This window comes from Rhincodon typus, chromosome 25, assembly GCF_021869965.1.
Source record: "Rhincodon typus isolate 14 chromosome 25, sRhiTyp1.1, whole genome shotgun sequence".
Lineage (NCBI taxonomy): Eukaryota > Metazoa > Chordata > Chondrichthyes > Orectolobiformes > Rhincodontidae > Rhincodon > Rhincodon typus.
This window is the reverse complement of record NC_063356.1, coordinates 29,272,156-29,293,049: the sequence shown is the minus strand read 5'-3', so window position 1 is coordinate 29,293,049 and position 20,894 is coordinate 29,272,156. Positions and strand designations below refer to the sequence as shown.

The window sequence follows — 20,894 nt, the reverse complement described above, 5'->3', positions numbered from 1 at the left end:
GTTCATCCAGCTCCACACCTTGTTACCTCAGACTCCAGCATCGGCAGTTCCTACTATCTTTCCAGTTAGCGGACACCTTCTTTGATGAAATGGTAAAGGAAAAACCTAAGCAGGTAGAGGATCAGGCAGAAGTGTTTAGTTGTGAAAGACTAATGGAGTTATGACAAAAAGATGAGACAATAAAAGATTTATATCATAAAGCCTACTTGGAAAAGGAATCGGAATGTATTCCAGAATGCTATTATCTTAAGGATAAAATCTTAAGATGGACATGGAGATCTTAGCAGGTTAGTGCAGATGAGAAATAGGCAGAAGTTCACCAGATTGTGTTGCCGGAAGCATGCAGACGGGAATTATTGTGGGTAGCAGATGAATTATCTGTAGGAGGTCATCTAGGAGTGAGGAAGACTCAGGCTAAGATATAGAAACATTTCTATTGGCCTGGATTATATAAAGATATGGATGAATTTTGCCATACCTGTCATAAGTGTCAGATGGTAGGAAAGCCACAGGATGTAATAAAACCAGCGCCTTTGATGCCAATTCCCACATTCGAAGAACCTTTCACGCGGGATATGATTGATTGTGTTGGTTCCCTCCCTGAAAACAAAAGTGGGAACCAGTATTTGCTAACTATGATGGATGTGTCTACCAGGTTTTCAGAAGCAATTCCATTATGGAATGTCAAGGCAAAAAAGTTGTGGAGGAGTTGCTTGCTTTCTTTACCCGTTATGGACTACCCAGACCAAGCGTCCAATTTTACTGCCAAATTATTCAAGAAGGTCATGGATAGTTTAAGTGTCAAACACTTTAAATCAAGTGCATACCATCCTGAATCCCAGGGAGTATTGAAAAGGTGGCATCAAACTCTAAAGACCATGCTGAGGGCTAATTGCCAGGATTACACAAATGATTAGGATAAAGGTATCCCGTTTACATTGTTTGCTTTTAGAGATGCCCTAAATAATGAATAAACTCTGTTTACTCCATTTGAATTGATATTCAAACATGAAGTAAGAGGGCCTTTAAAATTAATTAAGGAAAAGTTTACAGGTCCAAAGTCAGAGATCTCACAGTTGGATTATATATCTGAGATGAGAGAAAGATTAAACAGAATAGGTGAATTAGCTGGACAATATCTGAAGATGGCATACCACATAATGAAGCAAGAAGCTGATAAGTTATCTAAAATTCATACATTTGTGCATGGGGGTAAAGTATTGGTGCTGTTACCCGTGGTAGAAGACCCCTTCAAAACAAGGTTTAGTGGTCCTTATCAGATTGAGAAGAAGTTAAATCAGGTGAGTTATCTGGTAAAGATGCGAGATAAGAGAAAAAAGAATCGGGTATGATGTGAATATGCTGAAACCTTACTATGACAGGAAAAGGGAACCGAAGAAACAGGTATTAGTTACTGCCACTCAGAGTGAGGAATCAAATCCAGATGATTTGGAATTTTATGTGCATCAGAATAAATTGAATAATGAAGAAGTCCTTAACAAATGGCATAGGATAGTAAGCTATCTGTCTCAGGAACAGAGAACTGAATTGAAAGGCTTGGGGTAGCACTATGTGGACATATATAAAAATAGAACAGGCAGAACTAGTACTATAGTACATGAGGTTAATTTAGGGAATGCTGTTCCGTTAACACAACACCCCTACAGGCTTAATCCTCTCAAAGGCGCACAGGTACAGATGGAAATGGAAGCGATGCTCCATGAAGACATCATCGAGCCGAGTCAAAGCGAGTGGAGTTTGCCAATTATGTTGGTTCCCAAACCTAATGGTACTCAGCGATTCTGCATTGACTATTGGAAGGTCAATACCGTGACTAAATCAGATTCATATCCAATTCCAAGGCTGGAGAACTGTGTGGAAAAAGTAGGACAAGTCACTTATAATCCAAAGTTGGACTTACTCCACGTTTGCTGGCAAGTACCTTTGTCGGAGAGAGCGAAAGATGTTTCTGATTTTGGAACCCCAGTTGGGTTATATGAATTTAAAGTAATGCCCTTTGAAATGAAGAATGCACCATCCACGTTTCAAAGACTTATGAACAGAGATGTGGGAGGACTGACTAATTATATATAGATGACTTAGTGATCTTCAGCCATTCACGGAAAGATCAACAGGTGCATTTGGCAGAGCTTTTTGAGAGACTGCAGAAGGCAAAGTTGGTCATAAATTTAGCAAAAACAGCATTTGCGAAAACGGAAGTGATGTTCTTAGGGCACAGCATCGGATACAGATGGATGGTACCGAGGAATGTGAAAATGAAGACCATTCTCGAAGAAAGAGGTGCTATGATTTTTGGGATTGAGTGGATTCTATGGGAAGTTTATACCAAACTTTAGTAGTGTGGTTGCACTGATGATGGATTCGTTAAAGGACGTGAAATTTCGGTGGACAGAACAATGCCAGGAGGCATTTGAGAATTTAAAAGCAGTGTTAACCACCGCACCAGTTTTAGCCACACCAAATTTCTTGAAATCCTTTAAGGTAGTTATCAACGCAAGCAAAGTAGGGGTTGGAGCTATGTTGTTACAGAAGGTTGGTTGTGGAATTGAAAAGCCAATCAGTTCTTTTTCAAAGAAACTCAATATCCACCACAGAAAATATTCAACCGTTAAAGTAGAGTTATTGAGTTCAGTACTGGCCTTACAACATTTTAATGTTTATGTTGCGAACAATGTATCAGAAATGGTTGTGTACACTGATCACAACTCGTTGACATTTTTAGAAAGATTTAAAGACTAGAACACCAGACTATTTCGTTGGAGTCATATGTTACATGCATTTAATTTAGATTGTGCAAGTTGAAGGTCATGAAAATATTGTTGTGGATGCATTATCGTGGGTTTAAAAGAAAAATGTATATATGACAGAAATGGTAGTGTTCGATGTTATATATGTATATAGAATTAGTACGAAATGTGCAACTTTAGTTTAATGACCAATGGATCCAGTAATAATGGCATTAAGGCTTCGAAAAATTAAGTAAAAAAGGTGAAGCCATCTTTTCATCATGGTGGTTCATTTTTTATTAAGGAGGGAGGTGTTGCAAATTTGGGTAGAGTATTCGTGGATTGGAAAGGCAGGACTTTGGAATTTGATGTTTGTAAAATGGTAGGGGGAAGAGTGCATGGTCCTTTTAAAAGATGATGTGTTTTTAAGACCACAAGACATAGGGGCAGAAATTAGGCCATTCGGCCCATCGAGTCTGCTCTACGATTCAATCATGGCTGATAAGTTCTTCAACCCCATTCTCCTGCTTTGTCCCGTAACCCTTGATCCCCTTGAATATCAAGAAACTATCTATCTCAGTCTTAAATGTACTGAATGACCTGGCCTCCACAGCCTTCTGTGGCGGTGAATTCCATAGATTCACCACTCTCTGGCTGAAGAAGTTTCTCCTTATCTCCGTTCTAAAAGGTTTTCCCGTTGGGCCCTAGTCTCTCCTACCAATGGAAGCATCTTCCCAACACCCACTCTGTCCAGGCCATTCAGTATTCTGTAAGTTTCAATTAGATCCCCCCTCATCCTTCTAAACCCCAATGAGTATAGTCCCAGAGTCCTCAAATGTTGCTCATATGTTGAGCTTCTCATTCCTGGGAACATTCTTGTGAACCTCCTCTGAACCCACTCCAGGGCCAGTACATCCTTCCTGAGATATGGCGTCCAAAACTGCACACCATACTCCAAATGTGGCCTGACCAGAGCCTTATAAAGCCTCCGTAGTACATCCCTGTTTTTATATTCAAGTCATCTCAAAATAAATGCCAACATTGCATTTGCCTTCCTGACTACTGACTCAACCTGCAAGTTTACCTTGAGAGAATCCTGGACTAGAACTCCCAAGTCTCTTTGCACTTCAGACTTCTGAATTTTCTCCCCATTTCGAAAATAGTCCATGCTTTTATTCTTCTTATCAAAGTGCATGACCTCACACTTTCCCACATTGTACTCCATCTGCCACTTCTTTGCCCACTCTCCTAACCTGTCCAAATCCTTCTGCAGCCGCCACACCACCTCAATACTACCTGTCCCTCCACCTATCTTTGTATTGTCTGCAAACTTAGCCAGAATGCCCACAGTTCCTTCATCTAGATCATTAATGTATAAAGTGAAAAGTTATGGTCCCAACACTGACCTTTGCGGAACACCACTTGTCAACAGCTGCCATCCTGAGAAAGACCCTTTTATCCCCACTCTCTGCTTTCTGCCAGACAGCCAATCTTCTATCCATGCTGGCACCTTGCCTCTAACACCATGGGCCCTTATCTTACTCCGCAGCCTCCTGTGCGGCACCATGTCAAAGGCCGCCTTGAAGTCCAGGTAGATAACATTCGTTGGCTCTCGTTGGTCTAACCTGCTTGTTACTTCCTCAAAGATTTGTCAGTCATGACCTCCCCTTGATGAAACCATATTGACTTTGCCCTTTTTATTATACTCTTCCAAATATTCAGAAATCTCATCCTTTACAATGGACTCCAAAATCTTACCTACGACTGAGTTTAGGCTAATCGGCCTGTAATTTTCCATCTTTTGCCTTACTCCCTTTTTAACAGGGGTGTCACATTAATGATTTTCCAGTCCTCTGGGACCTTCCATGACTCTCACGATTCCTGAAAGATCACCACTAATACTTCCACTATCTCTTCAGCTATCTCCTTTAGAACTCTGTGGTGTAGTCCATCTGGTCCAGGTTATTTATCCACCTTCAAGCCAATCAGTTTTACTAGCACTTTTTCCTTGGTGATGGCTACCATACTCTACTCTGCCCCCGACTCTCTCGAATTTTTGGGAGATTACTCGTGTCTTCCACTGTGAAGACTGACGCGAAGTAATTATTCAGTTCCTCAGCCATTTCTTTGTTCCCCGCTACTATCTCTCCACTGTCATTTTCCAGTGGTCCAATGTCCACTTTTGCCCCTCTTTTGCCCTTTATACATCTAAAGAAACTCTTACAGTCTTCATTTATATTACTGGCTAGCTTACCCTCATATTTACTTTTTTAAGACCATAAGAGAACTACTAACAAACCAAACAGTTCCCCTTTAACTACTAATGATTCCCGAATAAAACAAAAAAAACTCCAATGGTATGTTGTTCCAATAGATACAAAAAAAAAAAATTTAAATACTTAATCCCTCAATATTACAGCCAGGATATGTCTTCAGGAATGCTCTGCGCCCTTTCTGCTGATCCTTGGTCAAGAACAACTTTCTCCATCGAATTAATTTAATTTAAACCAGGCACTTAGAGACTAAAAAACAATTAAATTTATGTCTGATGGATGTGACAACCTAGGACCAATGCTGTTATAAGAAATTAATAGATCATCATGGGTATAAAAGAAGAGGGCATTTGAAAAATGGTGTGAGAGCAACTGCCATCTAATAGAGTTAAAAACCCATCATTTCTAAAGAGAAAAATCACTGGCTCTCTCAGAATTCTTTAAGGTCTGCCTCCTTATTTCATTTTTTGTTGCCCTCTGTTTGTTTGTCTTTGTAAGCTTCCCAGTCCTCTGGTTTCCCACTGCCCTTCGCCACATTATATGCTTTCCCTTTTGCTTTTATGCTATCCCTGACTTCCTTAGTCAGCCATGGGTGCCTCATCCTCCATGTACCATGTTTCTTTTACCTAGGGATGAATTTTTGCTGCGTCTCCTGAATTACTCCCAGAAACTCCTGCCATTGCTGTTCCACTGTCTTTCCTTGTAGCCTCCTCTTCGAGTCAATTCTGCCCAGCTCCTCCCTCATACTTCTGTGGTCGCCTTTATTCAGCTGTAATACCGTTACCTCTGATTCTATCTCTTCCCTCTCAAATTGCAGAGAAAATTCTATCATCTTATGATCACTGCCTCCTAAAGGTTCTTTTACCTTAAGCTCCCTTATCAAGTCTGCCTCATTGCACAACACTAAATCCAGTCTTGCCTGTTCCCTTGTGGACTCCACCACGAGCTGCTCCAAAAAGCCATCGCGTAGACATTCCATAAACTCCTTTTCTTGCAATCCACTACCAGCATGATTTTCCCAGTCCACCTGCATATTCTAATCCCCATGATCACTGTGACTTTGCCTTTCTTACACCTTTTCTATCTCCTGGTGTATCTTGCGCCCCAGCTCCTGACAACTGTTTAGAGGCCTGTACACAACTCCAACTATGTTTTTTTTTTACCTTTGCGGTTCCTCAATCCTACCCACACAGATTCTACACCACATGACCCTACTTAGTTTCTTCCTATTGATTTAATTTCATTTCTCACTAATAAGGCAACCCCACCCCCTTGGCCCACCTGCCTATCTTTTCGATAGGATGTATATCCTTGGATATTCAGTTCCTAATCCTGACCCCCTTGCAGCCACGTCTCCGTGATGTGTACCATGTCATATCTGCCAATTTCGATCTGCTATTTCAATTTTCTAGGATTGGAGAATAAAAAAGGTTTGCAAGAAGCAGCAGGTGCACTGAGTATTCCTGAAATTGAAACATTTGTATCAGGGGGCTCTGTGGTTACCAATCCAGGCAGTAGTTTGTTTAGGCGACAAATTTGAATGTCAGCCAATTAATTTAAACCAGGTACTTAGAGACTAAAAAACAATTAAATTTATGATGGATGTGACGACCTAGGACCAATCCTATTATAAGAAATTAATAGATCATCATGGGTATAAAAGAAGACGGCATTTGAAAAATGGTATGAGAGCAACTGCCATCTAATAGAGTTAAAAACCCATCATTTCTAAAGAGAAAAATCACTGGCTCTCTCAGAATTCGTTAAGGTCTCAGAATAACCATCATCTAACTAAAAGTATAGCAGCACTCTTCACTAATATTCCTGACACAAGAATTCAATGAAGAGAGGTTACCCTGAAGCAGGAATTCGATGGAGAAAGTTGTTTTTGACCGAGGATCAGCAGAAAGGGCGCAGAGCGTTCCTGAAGACATATCCTGGCTGTAATATTGAGGGATTAAGTAGTTAAAATTTTTTTTTTGTATCTATTGGAACAACATACCATTGGAGTTTTTTTTGTTTTATTCGGAAATCATTAGTAGTTAAAGGGGAACTGTTTGGTTTGTTAGTAGTTCTGTTAATTTGCTCACTGTTAAAGTTAGATAAATAAATTGTTACTTATTGATTATAGAGTCTGTGAAAGATTTCATTTCAGTTAACCATTCCTGATAGGGGGTGAGAAGCAGTTTATACCACTTTTCACACTTTTTTTTAACAGAGTATGAGGCGAGCCTGTCCGGGTGTTTTGGGTTTTAATTATCAGAGCGGGTATGGGGTCGACCTCTGCTTTATAACAAGTGGAATAAACTAAGTTGCTGTTGTAGAAAGCAAAAATGGTCTTGATGGGATGAATTACCACCTCTTTTGCTGTGACCACTCTATGATCTGTGATTATGGTAACAATTGAGCAGAACAAGCACTTAGATGTCATATGTGGCATATGCAGTGTGAATGTGTATGGAGATGAGAATGAATAAACACTTCCAGCTGAAGACTGCCTAATGGAGAATACCTTCATTTTACAGAGACGTTAAAATATTTAATGCCATGTAAAGAGAAGATCAATGCAAGTGACTTAGTAGGATGCACTTTAGACAGATGTGGCTTAATCCCATCATCATACCTGATTAAGAGTATTAAAGTGCTTTTGCAAAATATGGCCATGAATGGGTAACTGCACTCACACTCATGACACAAATTATCTCCTTTTTCTGGCCCTCAGCAACTCTCATTTTGCCTGTTCTATAAAGACCAGTCTTTCTTGGCATATCTTCCTGTGGGAGCCAGGAAGATATCCCAAGTAGCTTTCTGAATCTGCAATCTCCAGTTTCCTCCTACAGTCCAAAGATATGTAAATTAGGTGGATTGGCCATGCTAAACTGCCAAGATGTATCCTGGGATGTGCAGGCTAGGTGGTTTAGCTATGGCAAATGCCAGGTTACAGCAATGGTTGGAGGGGTGGGATAGGTCTCGGTGGGTTGCTTTTGGGAGGGTCAGTGTAGACTTGATGGGCCAAAAGGTCTCTTATGCACTGTAGAGATTGTATGACGATTCTATGCAATCTCTATGGGATTTTGGACTTTGCAAGGAATGATGTTGACATTAGCGTGACAATAAATTGGGTGCATACAACTTAAAATGGCTTTTAAAGCTGCAATTGTTTTAAAATCCTGCATGACCACACTATTTCCTGACCCCAACTGGGCAAGCTCTCAATCAGAGGCATTTTCAACATCAGTAGGCCCTAATTATCCAAATGGATTGTGACTCACTGAAGATATGCAAGCTGATCCCTGTCAATGCGCAACCAGCAGTTCAGGAGCCAAAGGGGAGGTTAAGAAAAAATGTCTGAATACAGTGGGTGGTTAGGATGTGGAATTTTCTGCCACAGGAATTATTTAAAGTCCATAAGCCTTCTTGAAAGGGAATTTGTTGCTTGAAAAAGGGAAATATACAGAACATGGAAAGTAAATAAGAGCATGGTATTAGCTGTTGTAGCTAGCATGGAGAAAAGAATGGGTGGAGACATGAATGATCATGTAGCTGTTTGTCCTGTAACGTTCTGTTATTCTGGAATTGTTGAACCTCTCCTGATAACCAGGTTTGAAACCTAGTAACTTTTCAAAATTTAAATGTTTTCATTAAACCTGGATTTTCATGTTACTTGTGTATAGAACATTGAGCTCTTTAAAATGGCAAAAGCTTGCAATTGTGTAGTTAGAGGAACTAATTCCTCTGGTGGGGGAATTTGAAACTAGTGAAAAATAAGAGTGAAGTCTATGGACCCTAATCTTCTGTACTCTAAGTGAATAAGCTGTACAGTTTCACTATCCTTGTGAGAAAACTTTTTCATGCTCCAAGTGTATCAATCTGTATAGGACCCTTGACCTATTCAAATGACAGAGAAATGGGCTGTTCTTTTACCTGGCAGCACGATTGCTTTTCATTAAGGTTCATGCTGGCTGTCTCAAACTGGTCAACATCAGGACCTGCTGGACTATCATGTGTCATATGCAGGAGAGCTTCTACTTGGTATAACTCTGGGAGTTGCTCAAGTTACTTTGGAACAAAAGGGTAGGGTACCCATGCAGAATGTCAATTTCAGCGACAAAGATGTTTGACTGCAACCAAGGACAGCCCTAGGTGACAGTGGATCAAATGGAAGACAGCTCTAATCTCATTTTAAAGATGGACATTGGCGAGTTGGAGGAGACACCGAGGACGCAGCTTGTTTCTACTCTCATCAAGTATGAGATGACTGTCAGTATAGATGATGATGACATTGGGTATCATGACCTGGTAAACCCCAGAACTGTGAATACAAATGATTATCTAGTAAAGATTCCTGACCGCAGAATCTCCTCCATCACTGGAGAGTACCTGCAGAAGTTGTTAGAGTGAACTGTCATCCAAAAGTCATCGGGTTCCCTAAGCCTCCTCCCATAGTCCCTGTGAGGAAGGAAGACAGAAAACTGAGGATGTGTTGATGACTGGGGACTCAACGCAAAAAGTTGTAAGGATATTTACTGTCTACCCAGGATAGGGGAAGCACTCCTGGTTCTCAAAATTACAAAGTATTTGTGTAGTCTTAGTTTAGCCTACAGTTATTAACAGCTACCTATCACTGAACAAAACAGTGAAAAGACAGCATCCTGAACATGCACCAGGGAACTCTATGAATATACAGGAATGCTGTTTAGGCACTGTAATGCCCTTTCCATCTTTGTGCATGTGATGGTAAAAGTTTTGGTGACCTCAATTTCCAATTCTTCCTGTTATACACTGACAACATACTCATCTTTAACTGAACACTCAAGGAGACCCTTGCAAGATTTAGCCCACTTGTTGCAATTTAACTGGAAAGTCAAATCAGAGAGTGCCAACTTTTCTGCCAAAAGTATGGTACCTCCATACTTTGTTTTGAGTGGTAGAAGAGTAGTCCCAGCCTCAGCTGGAGAGGGAACTGCATGGGTTCCTTGGTCTGTCAAATTATTATAGGAGATTTGTAAATAAATGCATAGCTGCCTGTCCAAGTCTACAATTTGCTGAGGCAATCCGAGAATGCTGCAGGAGTGATTGGGAAGGGAGATACGAGGTATAATATTTCATGGAGCAGCCCAGGAAGTTGGACCTCTGCATGTGAAGACTCTTGTTGACCCCTTAAGCAGAAGCTTGTTCCATCACCTGTGGTTGGCTATACCATTTCTAATTCCCTTTCATGCTAGAAACTGATATCAGTTTCCTTGGCATAGGAATGATACAGTCACAATTCCAGGTCAAAAAACAGCTGTCATTGCTTATGTCAATCACCGTGTCAACTGAATGAGAGGAAAATGCAGAATTACTCCAGTATGAAGCTGAAACTCCTAGCTTTGTGGTGGGTCATTTCCAAGACACAGAGACATTCTGGTTGGTACAGAGTTTGAAGTGTTTATCAACAACAACCCACTCACCAATTTCAAATGTCCATCAGGCTGTAAGCAATAAAGTCCCAATGAGCTATTGAACTTGCCCAGTTTCAATTCCAGATCTGGTATAGATCAGGTAAAAATAATGAAAATGCTGATACCATTACAGGACTGACCTCGGGAGAGAACCTACTGCCCAGTTTTGGGGTGGTGGTTGGGTGGGGGGAGAGGTGGAGGGAGTGAGGTGGGGGGGAGGTGGAGGGAGTGAGGTGGGGGCAAGTGCTGTAGCTGACACCACACCCATATCCCACGTCAAAGACAGCATTCCAACTTCCATTCATAAGAACATAAGAACTAGGAGCAGGAGTAGGCCATCTGACCCCTTGAGCCTGCCCCGCCATTCAATAAGATCATGGCTGATCTTTTTGAGACTCAGCTGCACTTACCCGCCCGCACCATAACCATTCCTTACGCCATTTAGACTAAGATTCAGCAGGGTGTCACTAATGCACTTATGAGTGAGATCCATCCAGGTCCTGACAGCTAGAGCCAGATGTGGTTTCACCTTTGCTAGAGGACCTCAGAGAGCATCAGCTGATTGACACAGGCATCATAGGACTGCACCATTGCTGGAAGGTCCAAGATCTGCCAACCCAGTACCAGCTAATGAGGGAGCCCAAACACGCACATAAACTTTTGAGGTGTTGGAAGAGATTCAAGGAGGTGGATGGAGTTCTCTATTGCCTGCTTCATACCAATGGAAGAAGGGTGAAGCAATCTGTACTACCTGACATCCACAAGTGTCACATATTAGTATCAGCTAATGATCAAGCTGTGATGGAAAAACACAATTGCCCTGACCAAAGAGTAGTGGTGCTGACCTGGGATGGCTGCTGGAATTAATGACTACTGATGCAATTGTGAGAGGTGGACTTTGACCAAAATGGGAAACAACTTCACCCCAGCATGGGATCCCTGGTCCTCAGGAGACCTCTAGAGGCACATGTAATGGATTTCAAAGTTGTTGATCCCAGTAGTAACTGAACTGAATGTCCATAATTGCAGATGTATCTCCAAGTATGTGCAGGCCATTCCCACCCATGACCAAAAGGCCTCAAAGATAACTAAAGCCTTAGTGCATGGTTTGTTTGTCCATTTCTGTGTTCCATGTTAGATTCACCGTGATTGGTGCACATCTTCAGAAGTAAGCTCTTACAGCAGCTTTGCAAGGTCAATACAATTGCCAAAGCTGCTCCATCTGCTCTCATTCAGAGAGCAATGGAGAGTGCAAACAATTCAGTCATACACTGCCTGACTGTCTGTGCATCTTGGCTCCTGAGGGTAAGCACTAGTGACCCTAGTACCTTCTGGAGTTGGTATATGTTTATAATAGCACCTTGTGCTTATCTAAAGGCTATTCTCCACACTACCTCATCTTTGGACGAGACCCAGTTCTTCCAGTGGATCATCTCCTAGGGTTCAGCACACCTTCTGTTGATGATAGCCCTGTCAATGAATGGATAGCCAAGCATTACACGTAGTTAAGCCAGTTGCTCATGATGGCATCCAAGAGCACTGAGAGAAAAAACATTGAATGATAGCAAAGCTGACTGAATGGACCTTATAATCAGTGCAAAGGTATTCCTTTGAAATCAAAATATCAGGGATCAGGACAAATGTAGTGTATCTGGGAACCTGAACCTCAGAGTCACCAAGCGGCTGGATAGAGGTAGCCACACTGTTGTTGAGTCAGTAGCTGACGGACAGCGTCGGAGAATGGTTCACAGACAGGAGTTACTTGAGGTCAAGAGACTGATTGATGACATAGAGGCAAGCAGCTCACAGCTTAAAGTATTCAAAGAATGAGCCTTAGAGACTAAGAAGTGAGCTGAGAGTGACAGCCCTTGGCAGCAGGGCCACATTTGATCGAGTGTGACATCAGAGAGCCCCAACAAAACTGGAACCAGTGGGTGTCGGGGCAGACTTTCTACTGTTTGGAGTCATACTTGGCATCTTGGAAGATAGTTGTAGTTGTTGGAGGTAAGTTATCTTAGTTCGAGGACATCTCTGCAGGAGTTCCTTAGGGTAGTGTCCTAGGCCCAACCATCTTCAGCTGCTTCATTAATGACTTTCCCTCCATCAATAAGGTCAGAAGTGGGGATGTATCCTGATGATTGCATGATGTTCAGCACCATTCATGACGTGTCAGATATTGAAGCAGTTTAAGTTCAAATGCAACAGCATCTGGAAAATATTCAGGCTTGGGCTGACAAGTAGCAAGTAACATTTGTGCCATTCAAATGCCAGACAATGACCATTTCCAATAATAGACCATCTAACCATGGTCCCTTACCAACCAGTGGTGTTATCATCACTGAATCTCCCACTATCAACATCCTTGGGGTTACCTTTGACCAGAAACTTAGCTGGACTAGTCGTATAAATACAGTGGCTACGAGAGCAGGTCATACTGCAGTGAGTATCTCACCTCCAGACTCCCTGTTAGCCTGTCCACCTACAAGTGACAAGTCAGGAGTATGATGCAATACTCCTCACTTGCTTGGATGGGTGCAAATACAACAACAAACAGCCCGCTTGATTGACACCACATCCACAAGCATCCACTCTCTCCAACACTGATGTTCAGTTACATCAGTGTATACTGTCTACAAAATGCGCTGCAGAAATTCACCAAGTGTCTTTAGACAGCATCTTTCAAACCCACAACCACTTCCACCTGGAAGGACAAGAGCAACAGATACCTGGGAACACCACCTTCTGCAAGCTCCCCTCCAAGCCACTCACCATCCTGACTTGGAAATATATTGCCATTTATTCATTGTCGCTGGGTCAAAATCCTATAATTCCCTTCCTAAGGACATCGTGGGTCAACCTACACCACCTTCTCAAGGGCAAATAGAGACAGGCAATAAATGCTGGCCAACCAGCAATACCCACATCCCATGAGTCAATAAAAGAAAAAGCCTCCTCAGCCCTGTGTGAAAGAAAGTTCCAAACGTTCATGACCTTCTGAGTCAAAAAAAAAGTTTCCTTATCTCAAACCTAAGTGTCAGCACCTTTTTAGATTGTGTCCGCTGCTTCTAGACTCTCCAGCCAGGAGAAACATGTTACCCACATCTAACCTGTCTATCTTTTTAAGTATTTGGTAATTTCAATGAGATCACTTCTCATTCTTGGAAACTCTGGAGAATACAGGCCCAGTTTCCTCAATCACTCTTTGTAGGACAGTTCTGCATCCCAGGAACAAATCTAGTGAACCTTTGTTGCACTCAAGATACGGAGACCAAAACTGCATGCTGTACTCCAGGTGTAGTCTAACTAAGTTCAAGTACAATTGAAGCAAGATTTCACTACAGTTGTACTCAGATCCTCTTGCAGTAAAGGCTAACGTTCCATTAGCTTTCTTAATATCTTGCTTGACCTGCATGTTAGCCTACAGTAACTAAATACATGGTGTCAGTGATTGAGTTTTGTTGTCTCCCTTATATCCCAGTATGCCTAGTCAAGTGAGGTCATCAAGTGGATCTGTTTCTTCATGGAGATGTTGGTGTTTTATAAGAGAGCATAGATTGAACTTCTATTATAAATGTGGCAGTTTGTAATTCACGCAGTCAAAGAGAATTCTATGAAAAAAAAATGCACTGGGGTAATCGTGTATACTTTAAAAAAGCATAGCTTTTCTAACTCTGGACATTTTCTGGCTTTACCTTTTGTGGCTTCTTAATTTTAGGGGATGCTCCCTTTAACTTGCATGTATGTATTCCAACTCATTCCAATTTGGATATGTCCATTCATAGTTTTGTATGTTTCTTTTTCTTTATTTTTCTTCAGTCTTTCCCTATGCCACTTTCATTTAAAGCACAGCTTTACAAATTGGCCTAGATTCTGTAGAGCAAGAGACGATGTGAATGAAGTTTACTTGGAAGCTAATATCAGTTTTTAATAGGGCTTTGTGTTTTGCAAACTCTCTATCCGATTTCTTTGATTGGAACTCTCATTTTTATTTGCCCAGGAAAAGGCGGAGCAGGAAGAGGAGGAGCATGCTTCACCAGAATCCTCAGAAGAAGACCAGTAAATCTGCAAGACTGGCACTACCTCATTCAACAAATGGCTCTTGTCATTAGCTGGACTAAAAACCTTATCACACTGTTTTCATTATAGTCTTAACAGGGGACTACAGCAGCACTGGAACACTACAGGACTTTTTTTTTCTTTTAGTACAGTTCAAGGTATTTCAAAGAAATTAACATTTAATAAATGTTGAAATCTAGATCTTCAAATTCACTTCATAATTTTTTTTCATTCAAGCCTCTAAGCATTAGTCACAGGTTATACCAGCTAATAGGGCCATGCCAATGAACAATTTTGTTCTATTAAATATTGTACAAAAGGGATTTGTTATGTTGCGGACAATTCACATCGAATATGTACATGACCTTGGCTAACATGACAATAATTGTAATGACTGTTATAATGGTACATCCAAAAGCAGCTCTTTAAAACTTGCTGTTGTTATAGAATGTCAACCCATTCTCAACAGTGGAATCCCACACTAGATGGTAGAAGGAACATTGCCCACAAAATCAAAATGGCTGCTTTATTCACAGCCGCAAAACTATCCACTTTTTGTATTTACTTTTCTTTTTTTTTTGTTTATGGCATGGCTTAGAATCATGTAGGTGAACTCTTTGTTATTCTTTGAAATAGATTATGTTCTCTTATTTTGTAGACTTGTCTTTCGGAATTGAGGAGGACTATACATTTCTCTAGGCTCTATATAATAGTTAACTGTTAGCCTGGAGCTAGTAATTTTTATGCTACATTATCAATTAACTTTTATGTTAATATACACCATAATTGTGCAAATGCATTTTAAGTGATATGTGAAACTTAAAAGAGCAACATTTTCTTAACAAATAATTTTACCCTGTTACTTTGTTTTCTTATTTTGAATGCATGTATAATTTTCTTTAATATAAAGCAGCAAAATTTTTTCCACCCAAAGAAATGTATTTGACCAGAGAATCTCAGAACTGCAAGCAAGCGGTTTAGGATTTTGTTTGTTGGTAACACACATGCGGTATAATAATGCACCATTAACAGTGGCCAGGCAAAGCTTAGTGTCAACATGACCACACACCACCACCACCACCTCACCCTCCCCAATCCCCACCCTTTGTAGTATTCCTTTGTCCAAAAGAAATTAAAGGTTGCATGAGGCAAAATGTCAGTTAGTGAATTACTTCATTCCAAACTACAATAGTTTAGGAGCTCAGGTAACACCTGCAAATTGAAGTTGCTACCTATGGAAACCAGTTGTCTGTCTGAAAAATCAAATTCAATTCCTAAACATTTATCTTAAATGCCTACTTTGAAAGTAATATTGGTTTCATAAGTAACTTTGGCAGTTAATTACAGACAATGAAAACTCTTCCCTGGTCCAAACAGTTAGACTAATAGTAGTATAACATTAGCTTGTGATTTAACTGACTTTTCCTTGCTCTATTAACAGATGGTGTACTCAAATGCACAAAGTCAACATAGATCTATTGACCCAGTTTAATTGAAGAGTACAATCGCTGCAATTATTATAGCCCACACAATATTTATAATAATATACAGAAATTTATACTCTGGCAACACAATTTCTTTTCTTTTAAGTTATTATTTATGTAAGAGAAAGTATCCCTTTTGCTGGATCATATAGGCTGTCTATAACAAATTGGATATTTTGACATAGATATAAAATCCTTTAAAATTCATTGCATACTCAAGCAGAAATACTAAAGATGCTGAAAATTTAGCCGTTTTGGAGCAGACATTGGTTTGCAGCTTAATAAAGGAATAAAAGTGCATTAAAAGTTCTACATTGGTTTCTACTTTGCATGTCTAGGTCCTAACTAATGACATGCTCAACAATATAGTGACTGATGGTAAAAGAAATAACAACACCTGGAATACAATACTTGAAATATTGATTGAAAACAAAATGCTTCATAAAATAATGTCTGATGTAGATTCGCAGTACCTCTCACCAGTTGCAATGAAGTTATATTACTTAATATAACACCAAAGACTAGAGACAATATGATTCTACTTTATCTGTTGTGGCAAATTATGTCCATGTAATCAATTTATTCAAATGTTGCACATCCAATATTCTTAGTTGAAACTAAAGAGGACCAAGTTATTTGTTATTCTGGATCATATATTCTAGAATTAAAGCTATTGTCATCATTGAAAAACTACATACACTTAAACTTTTGAGAGCATCAAAACTTTAATTACAAATTGCTGAGGGAGTGCTTCACACTTGAAATAGATTTGAAGTATTGTGAGAGAACAGCACCAAAGAAATGAACACTTATTATCATTAAGTTTTTTTCAAAAGAAAAATTAACTTTGTACACAAATAATGATAGCTTCATTACATATTGTTTTGTAAAGCTGACATTAACTATATATTCCATGGCCTGTTATCTTATTTTTAAGTTGCAGTTAAATATTATGCAGTAATAAATGTAGTTTAACATACAAGTCAATTTGGATCAAAAATCAGTTATTCTATAATAGAAGCATGGTTGCTGTATGACAGAAGTATTTTTTTTCATAGTCTGCTGTAATTTCAATGATCAGAATTTTAAATTCATGAAACTCCCTTCACTAAATACTCAGACTGGTGGATTGAACACTTTGAGCTGTGTGTCCTTTCATAAAATTTAAAGAAATACAGAGAAATGTTTGATTTGAGTAAAAATGACTACCAGATTTCAGTCATCCTATGACATTTGTTGCATTTTGCTAAATATTCAACAAAAAAAACACATTTTGATTAAATTGGAACTTGCAAAGGAAAATATTTATTCTGTTTGGTTGTGATTAAGTACCCAGTCTAAGAACAAGCAAATGGGATATTTCTTCTTAAGTAACAATGGATATAATGAGGCAAAGTAAATAGCAACTTAACATACCTGGTTGCTAAATATTCAAATACTAACAAAGTACAACTTTCTTTACTACTTAGTGGAATCTTCCTATAAAGTTTTTCAGCAGGAGTCAGTTCATTATTCAGTTTTCACATAATATTGCAGTATTAGTACTGTACTGAACAGATGGAACTTCTTTGGTTTCCTTAATCACAACTACCTCTTTTAGTTTCATAGTCTCTCGGTTGTTTGCTGCTGTACACAAAATACAATTCATTTGTGCATCTCCTCAGCCACAGTGAATAATGTTTCTGAATTATTATATGTATGATGCCAGAATGAGAGGGAAAAATAATTGTAAAGCTGTTTACCTCATTGCAAAAAAAACAGTAAGTTGGTAAAAGGAGATCGAGAGAGAAAGAGGAATTAATGTTCAGAAAATTTTTGAGCAGTCTGTCTCCAATCCACATAAAGGATACAGGAGACCTGTTAAGAACTGATATAATGAAGAGAGGTTTCCAAACGTTTGAATTTACATACATTTGAATTCAAACTAGTAGTGATTATAAAAGATTACACTTCTTATCACAAACTAATGTTGGTGCTGCAACATTTCCAGAACAGTTAGTGAGTGGTTGGTTGATATTCATATGTTAATGACTGGCAGGCAAACATGCCGTATGTTATTGTCCATTTCCTTCATTCAGGAGATTTGGTACACTGTGGATGGTAATTTTATAAATATGCGAAGTGCAAATTTCCAAATAAGTATTTTTTGAAATACCTTCTGAAAAACAAATGATAGTCTAGCCTGGAAGATTAATGGTATGTACACTATGTAGTTTCCTACTGTCCTCTAAATGATAATTGAACACTTTACTTGTAAGCTTAGTTAATTAAATATTACTAGTTTAATGTTTTAAATGCAATTTTAATCAGGAATCACTTCTTTGTATTCAGGAGTGTAAACCCTGGCAGATTTTGTTTCTCGATTATAGCACTTCACTCTTGAGCTGAGCTAACACACAGAGCAGGAATCAAATCTAGGATGCTGTTATTCTAGGTGTTGTGCAATACATTTGACTGATCAGAAGAGCCTTGTGACTTGTTTTACAATGTGAGCTAGCAATTTTTGTTAACAATAAAGTAAGAATGAAAGAATTAATAAAAAGAAAAGAACTGCCTGAGGTTTTGCTGTTGTTGCAACTGGCACATTGTTGTAAACCATTCTACATCCTGCCATGTCAGCATTCTGACACTAGAGGGAATAGTTGAATTCTGCTGACTCTGGTCAAAAAGGTACTCCTGGCAGCAGTTAAAGCCCCAATCTTTATCTATGTTCCTGTGGGAAATTACTTCATTGCTTCACAACACTGAAGCTGGTGTGATGTAAAACACTCAAGATGAATGCAACTTCAGTATATTAAATATACAACCCTGGAGGAAATTTTTTTGTGCAACTTATGGGATTAAGTTTGTAAACAAAAGCTGGTAATTTTGTTGCACTTGACATTCAGAAAATATGTTCCTCTCTTGACAACCATTCCAATAGGTTAAACATCAAGGTGCTGGCTTCTGTTTTGGTGTTTGCTTTGAATTTGCATTTCTGTGTCACTCAACCTCAGGGTGTTCTATGCAAAATTGACCAGAACTACACACTGGAGTGAATGAGATGACATGTGTTGTATCATTTTTACCAACTTACTGTTCGAATTTATGGAATTCAGTGATATGCATCTTATAATTTAGTAGATATTTGAATGTTATTGGGGTGCTAATTGCTATATTGAAATAAAGCAAAGTTACTGTAGGATATCATTTATTATGCAAAGGAGATGTGGCACATTGGATTGTACCTCAGTTAAATAAAAATCCTGGTTATTTTAAGGCAAATCACACATTTAAGAAAGCCTACCTCAGGACAAATATTGGTGATCCTGCTGACTTAACACATAGTTTAGAAAGTTTTACTGAAAACCTATTTTTGTTGATTAATACAAAGAGAAATTACCATGGAAACATTTTATATTGATAGAAACTTGAAGCATTGCTTGTGAAAATTTGAGATTCTAGATAAATGTGTGCAATTAAGGACAACAACCAGACAATGTTATTAGTTAAATGTTTTCCCATCAGAAATATTATGCATTCCAGTCAGTTTTAAATCTAATCTCTTGGCACTCTATAGGAGTTTGGTACTTTTAACATATATTGCTGATCAATAAAATGTGGCATATTGTTTGTACATGAAGCCCTAATTGTGTTTAATTGCTAAAATTCTTAGTCCAGTAGGATTTCTATTTGGATGGTGTTTGGTGCAACAATAAAGTTCAAAAATTAGACAAACTGTTATGGAGTTGTGTGCACTTTTAAACCAAAATCACACCTCTGGAGCACCATCTGCTGAATGATTCATGACATTACAAACTTGAGCCCAAGAAGTTTAATAATGAAAAAGATTGACAAATGATGCATTTTGATTAACTAGTTTATAAAATATATTTAGTTTTCTGAACAGTGAAGCTCAGATTATTACTTGATAACACACATTATTCATACTAAAATGTCTCAGCAGTTCACACAAATTCCTGGAGTGTAATGATTGTTTTGTAGGCAAAAACAATCATCATGTTCTGATTGTTTTCTATTCTGATGCAAGTCATTAATTTGCAGTTATTCATTGTCAACAGACCAGCTAACAAAGATTATATCTGTCTTTAAAATTACATGTATGTAATTAATTCTAAATAGTTAGTTCAATGAAACAGAATATTCTCAAGATCAGACAACCATGCGAATTATACAAACTTGATTATTTGCATTAGAAGACATTTCTTATAATTACAGAATTAGATTTTTTTATTTCACTGTGATCTGATATTGACCATTTACTTATCACAGGAATATTGCAACCTATTGTGCTGTGCCAGCTCTTTGAAAAAATGTAAGTTTTAGTCCAGTGCCCAGCTTTATCTCCATAACCTTTCAAATTACTCCTCAAATATGTCTCCTGTTGTCTTTTAAAACTTCCTATGTGATCCCCCTCCACTATCCCTTCACATTCCCAGTGGGTTACGGCAGTGTTTAGGAAAGGTTGGGGTGATGGGAGGTGTGGGAGTGGTTCCGGGAGTGAAGAGGAGTGTGTGAAGGGAGGAGAAGTGCTGAAGCTGGAGAAGGGGTTTAAGTATGAGGTCCTTTGAATAGTTACTCAAGAGTTTGACAATGTATTTAATAGCCTAATTTTTCCTGACTAACTACTTACTTAATTTCATCGGAACTCTCTGAATTCTCTGAGTTAAATGGAGACTATTGACCAGTTCCAAGTATGGATGTAGGTGTTTATTTCCCATTGCACACTTTCGAATTTCAACACAATAGGAGACAACATGGAGCACAGTTTGGCAAGTAACTTCTAGTCTCCACTTCTGTGTGTTGGTGAGACCCTGAACATCCCTTCCTGGTAGCCCTTTGCTTAAACCTCATAAACTTTGCAGTTTGCCAGGTCACCACCCAAACTGC

General features: G+C 39.0%; 1 protein-coding gene across 4 annotated transcripts in view; it reads left to right on the top strand.

The window, feature by feature from the left end:
- hmga1a (high mobility group AT-hook 1a) overlaps positions 1-19,688 on the top strand; it is a 105,393-nt gene extending 85,705 nt beyond the window's left edge. For all 4 annotated transcript variants that reach the window (XM_048611933.1, XM_048611935.1, XM_048611937.1 and 1 more), the window contains one exon: positions 14,462-19,688. In XM_048611933.1, the coding sequence (XP_048467890.1) occupies positions 14,462-14,524 (63 nt within the window). In that variant the 3' untranslated portion in view covers positions 14,525-19,688. The remainder of the gene's footprint in view (positions 1-14,461) is intronic.
- The last annotated feature ends 1,206 nt before the right edge of the window (positions 19,689-20,894 follow it).